At 40.4% G+C, this 4,263-nt stretch overlaps 1 protein-coding gene across 1 annotated transcript; it reads right to left on the reverse strand.

Moving 5' to 3' along the window:
- Window positions 1-1,261: 1,261 nt before the first annotated feature.
- On the reverse strand, window positions 1,262-1,688 carry LOC127748749 (uncharacterized). Its single transcript, XM_052263508.1, has 2 exons — window positions 1,596-1,688; window positions 1,262-1,525 (listed from the first exon to the last, which is right to left on the reverse strand). The coding sequence occupies exons 1-2, from the start codon at window positions 1,686-1,688 to the stop codon at window positions 1,262-1,264; spliced, it is 357 nt and encodes a 118-aa protein (XP_052119468.1).
- Window positions 1,689-4,263: the final 2,575 nt, after the last annotated feature.

The following is a 4,263-nucleotide window of genomic DNA, read 5'->3' on the forward strand; positions in this document are numbered from 1 at the left end:
TCTGAGGCGTTTTGAAGATAACGAGTCATTGTAGTTTATTAATTGAAAGTTCTGTAATATATCTTATCATAGAATGTAATTCAAATTCTCTCACCATTTTATTTCAGTATCATTAGAAATAATATGGCTCTAGAAAAATCTAGTCAAAGTAAGAGAATCATATATCTCGTTCTGCTTTTGAACGGCTTATCCTACACTAAGTTGCAACTGTGGCTCTTATATTGTTCGGTCCCTTGCAAGTACATTGCTGTTAAGAAAATAAGTTGTAAGTTTAAGAAACCTTTAAGATGTCTTTTTGTACGATGAAATGACTTCTAGTCATTCTACGAGTGAATACCATTATTTTGTCTTCCAATGAAGTATCTGGATTTTTAAAAAGTTATCAAATTTAAAATGTTATCCCAGATTAAGATTCCTCTTGTAAAATTAAAAAGGAAATGTCTCATGCTCCGAGCCGATCTGAGTCGAAATGGAGAAGTTATTAGCCCTCAAATAACGATGGGCGTACTACCATGGCCAAATTGGTCCAAATTGAACATTCGAGGGATGCGTTTTGATCGTCTTGACGAGATGCGACCCGTTAACCCCTCGGGTTACGGGCGAAAACTGCCGTCAGAATTGACCTCCGACGCACCGTTTGGCCGCTAGGGGCGATTGAACACTTTATTGAACATTTGAACATAACTCTGCCATTTCGATTCCGATCGTCTTGGAGCATAAAACATTTTCGTTTTCTTTTGTCAAGATGAACCCGAAACCATAGTTACCTTTGCACATTTCTCCCACCACCCCCCTCCAACTTACGTAAGTAAACACGTAAACCATTCCAAATATCACTTTCGTTCCTTCTCATCGGACACTCGCGAAACTTCGCAGGCTAAGTTCTACAACTCTAAAACTAAAACTAAAACACTCGGTTTGACTATCTGACATTTTAATAACTGCTGAGAAGGTATCAAAGTCTTCAGGTGAGCGCAAGGAGCCACTTACGCTCCCCCTCCCATCGAGCGCCGTGCTACCAACCTACCGCCACCAAACAACGAATTCAAATTAAACGATCGTTTATTTCAAACATCTAATATCAAACTTCTAAACTAAACTCATTACGTCTCGTCTTATACTGAAGCTTCGTGCGCAGTTTGAAGTCAGTTGAAGTTACCGTCTGAGAGAAACGTGGGCCAGTACAGACAGACAGACAGACAGACAGACCCACGACCAAAGAGTTCTCTGCACCCCACATCACAGCAAAGGCTTCGCAAGCTCAGCCAATAATACTAACACCAGCACAATCTGATTTTGCTTCATATTCAACATTTCTACCATTGTACCTCTGTATCACTGCTGCTCGTTCCTGGCGTGTTAAAGGAAACTTGATAAATCGAGTTAGGACATTCGGGTGATTGAAAGCACCAGTTATTTCTTTGATGATTCTGCTAACTGTTGTTTGACTCACAGCAGCGTCAATGGATCGGCCCAACATCCTCTGATAAGATCCACATGCGTAGAATGAGAGGGTTATCAATATCTGCAAATAATCAACAAATGTTCAGCATGTAGAAAAGAATTGAAAGGAACAGTATACAGTATGTAGATACCTTTCTGAGAAGTGACGTCTGTTGAAGACTGGTACGTCGTTGAACATAGTGCCTGAGAATGTCACACAAGGCAACAATGTCGTGTTGAGACATTCTGTATAATTAAGTAAATTCAGTAGTTGACATATTGAATGGATTATTGTTATCACGAATGAGGTATCGCTCATGAAGTTGTAAATTCAATCTCCGTCTATGCTCTAGCACGGCATCTTGTGGTCGGTCTCCAAAATAATGGTACTCTGAAACATTAAATGGGCCCCATACTTATTACAAGTCCATCAGCTTGAATGAAATTGAAATAGTCAAAGTAATCTTTTCAGAGCCACCAATAAGGCAACAAGGCAATGAGGAAAGCAAGATTCAGGCAAATTAAAAAGCTTTCAGATATCTTGAAAAATGGGCTCATGAACATGGCCAAACTCAGTGTTCTCATCTCATGAAAAATGTGATAAGAAAAAAAAAGGTTAAGATAATGTTTCCATTTATTCCTTTGACAGAACATGAACAGAACATACGAGGTAAAGAAAGTACACAGCAAGTCTGTGGTCAAAAGTTACAAATGCTCTTAAAACATTAATTGAGGTTCTTTTCAAAAAACAAAAAATATTCTACTTCTGGACCAAAGTCTTCAAGTAACATGCAGCACTAAAGTGCTCTTTTGACATGAGATCAAGAAAAAAAAACCTAAACTGAATGAAAAGAAAACAAGTAGACTTATTGATAATTAAAAATAGCATCAGTCTTTCTGAAATGTTCAGTTAACTAAACAACCAAAAGACAAAAAAATCAAGCATAGTTTAGTACTTGAAAGTAATAAGATAAAAACAAAATAAACATTGTCCTTGTGACAATTAGAAATAAAAAAATACAAACATTCAATAAAAAACAAATATAAAGCTTGCATATCAATGAGCACCGAAAGTCTAGCATGAGAGGTTTAACACAAAAATCAAGTAGTTAACTGTTGCAGAGATTTCAAGAGGCAATGAAGAACACGTGTGTTCTCTTCAATAGCCTCCTGAACCTTCTGGAGCGCCACCATCTGTGGGCTGTCACCTGTAAAACAGAAAGTATTAGAGCAGAGAAATACAGCATTCAGCCTAATGGCCACAAGTAAAAAGGGGTAAAGAAAAAATATCTTACCAATATTGTGATCATCCTGAAGACCCTCAGGTTGTAGCCTCCTCCTGAACGTGCGTGCTCTCTCAGGCATTTGTGGAGTCTGAAATTAGAAAGAAGAGATATATGTCAGACCAACATTTACGGCAATGTTAGGTGCTCACAACTAACTTCTATAAAAGTCACTTACATCAGTTAGGGTGATAATTTCAGGTGTTGACTGGTTAGCCTTCTTTGCAGAAGGGGTCAGCCCCGAATCCCTGGGTGGGGTGTGCAACACCTTGAACTCGTGAGAAACCTGAAATAGAAAAAGGAAAATATAGTTGCGTGAAGGAAGGACAAAGTAGCTGTCGACTTTCACTAACTATCTACACTTACATTATTGGGCACAGATGGAGAGTTGTCGTCTGCCTCCTCCTGCTTGACTTTGCTTGGGCATGTCCAACTTTCACTTGCACTTGCATTGGGCACCGAAAGGAAGTTTTCATCTGTCTTTTCAAACTTGATTTTGCTTGGGCCTGCCCAGGCAGCCAGGGCTGTACCCCAGTCATTCTCCTCCAACGCTGTGAGATCAATTATGGAGAGGTCCTTCGCCGGGGGATTCTACACAAACAAAGGAAGGAAAGAAAAAGTATCTCATTACTGACATGGCACACATACAACTCAATACCAATATACAGTACCAGAACCCTTTGCACTATGCCATACCTGCTGAGGGCTAACTGGAGCCTTGATTTCAATAACTCCTTCTCCTCCCACGGCCTCATCAAACACCTGCAAAAGTTAACAAAAACAAACAAATCACCACAACTGCTGCATACTTTGAGCTGTTAATGCTAGCATGTCAACACCCACAGGACTGTACCTGAGGATTGCCCACTTCATCCTCGTACACAATAAAATCCAGCAAATCGTCAGCATCAGGAATTCCAATAATGTCAGCCTGAGCCCCTTGCTCCTGATGAGCGTCGTCACCCTGAGCCCCTTGCTCCTGATGAGCGTCGTCACGGTCATTGTTGTCATTCTGGAAATGATAGTGTGTTAAACATTGGAAACGAGCAAAATCCTAATACATCATTAGCACGAATCATTAGTTGCTGCACCTGTGGTACTTTGAGGGAGGCTAAGGCTCCCTCGGTGCCAACCATCTGCAGAACTCTTTTGTGGAACTTGTTGGACAGGTGAATATCTCCTAGTTCAGGCACCGGATCCCCTCCCTCGATGTAAGGCCTGACCACCTTGCGATATGCTGCTCTGGCTCTCCCTTTCAACCCGTTCCAGGCCAATAAAGAATTTCAGCATTAACATCCCAAACTATATGAGTGAACTAAGTTATTGCGATTGAGAGGCAATACGTACAGACTTCCACTGCTTCCCGTCTTTCTTCGCGGTAGCACCTGGCACATTATTTACTTTATTGGCGAGAGTTGACCATTTCATGAAATATGCTGCCTGAACTTCACACGATGAACTTTTAGTTTCAAAAAAGCCAACCTACGCTTAAAAAGAACTCAAGGTGATTAGGTACAAACATATGTTGCCATATTTT

The sequence above is a fragment of the Frankliniella occidentalis genome, unplaced genomic scaffold (genome assembly GCF_000697945.3).
Source record: "Frankliniella occidentalis isolate FOCC.00 unplaced genomic scaffold, Focc_3.1 Scaffold12, whole genome shotgun sequence".
Taxonomy (NCBI): Eukaryota; Metazoa; Arthropoda; class Insecta; order Thysanoptera; family Thripidae; genus Frankliniella; species Frankliniella occidentalis.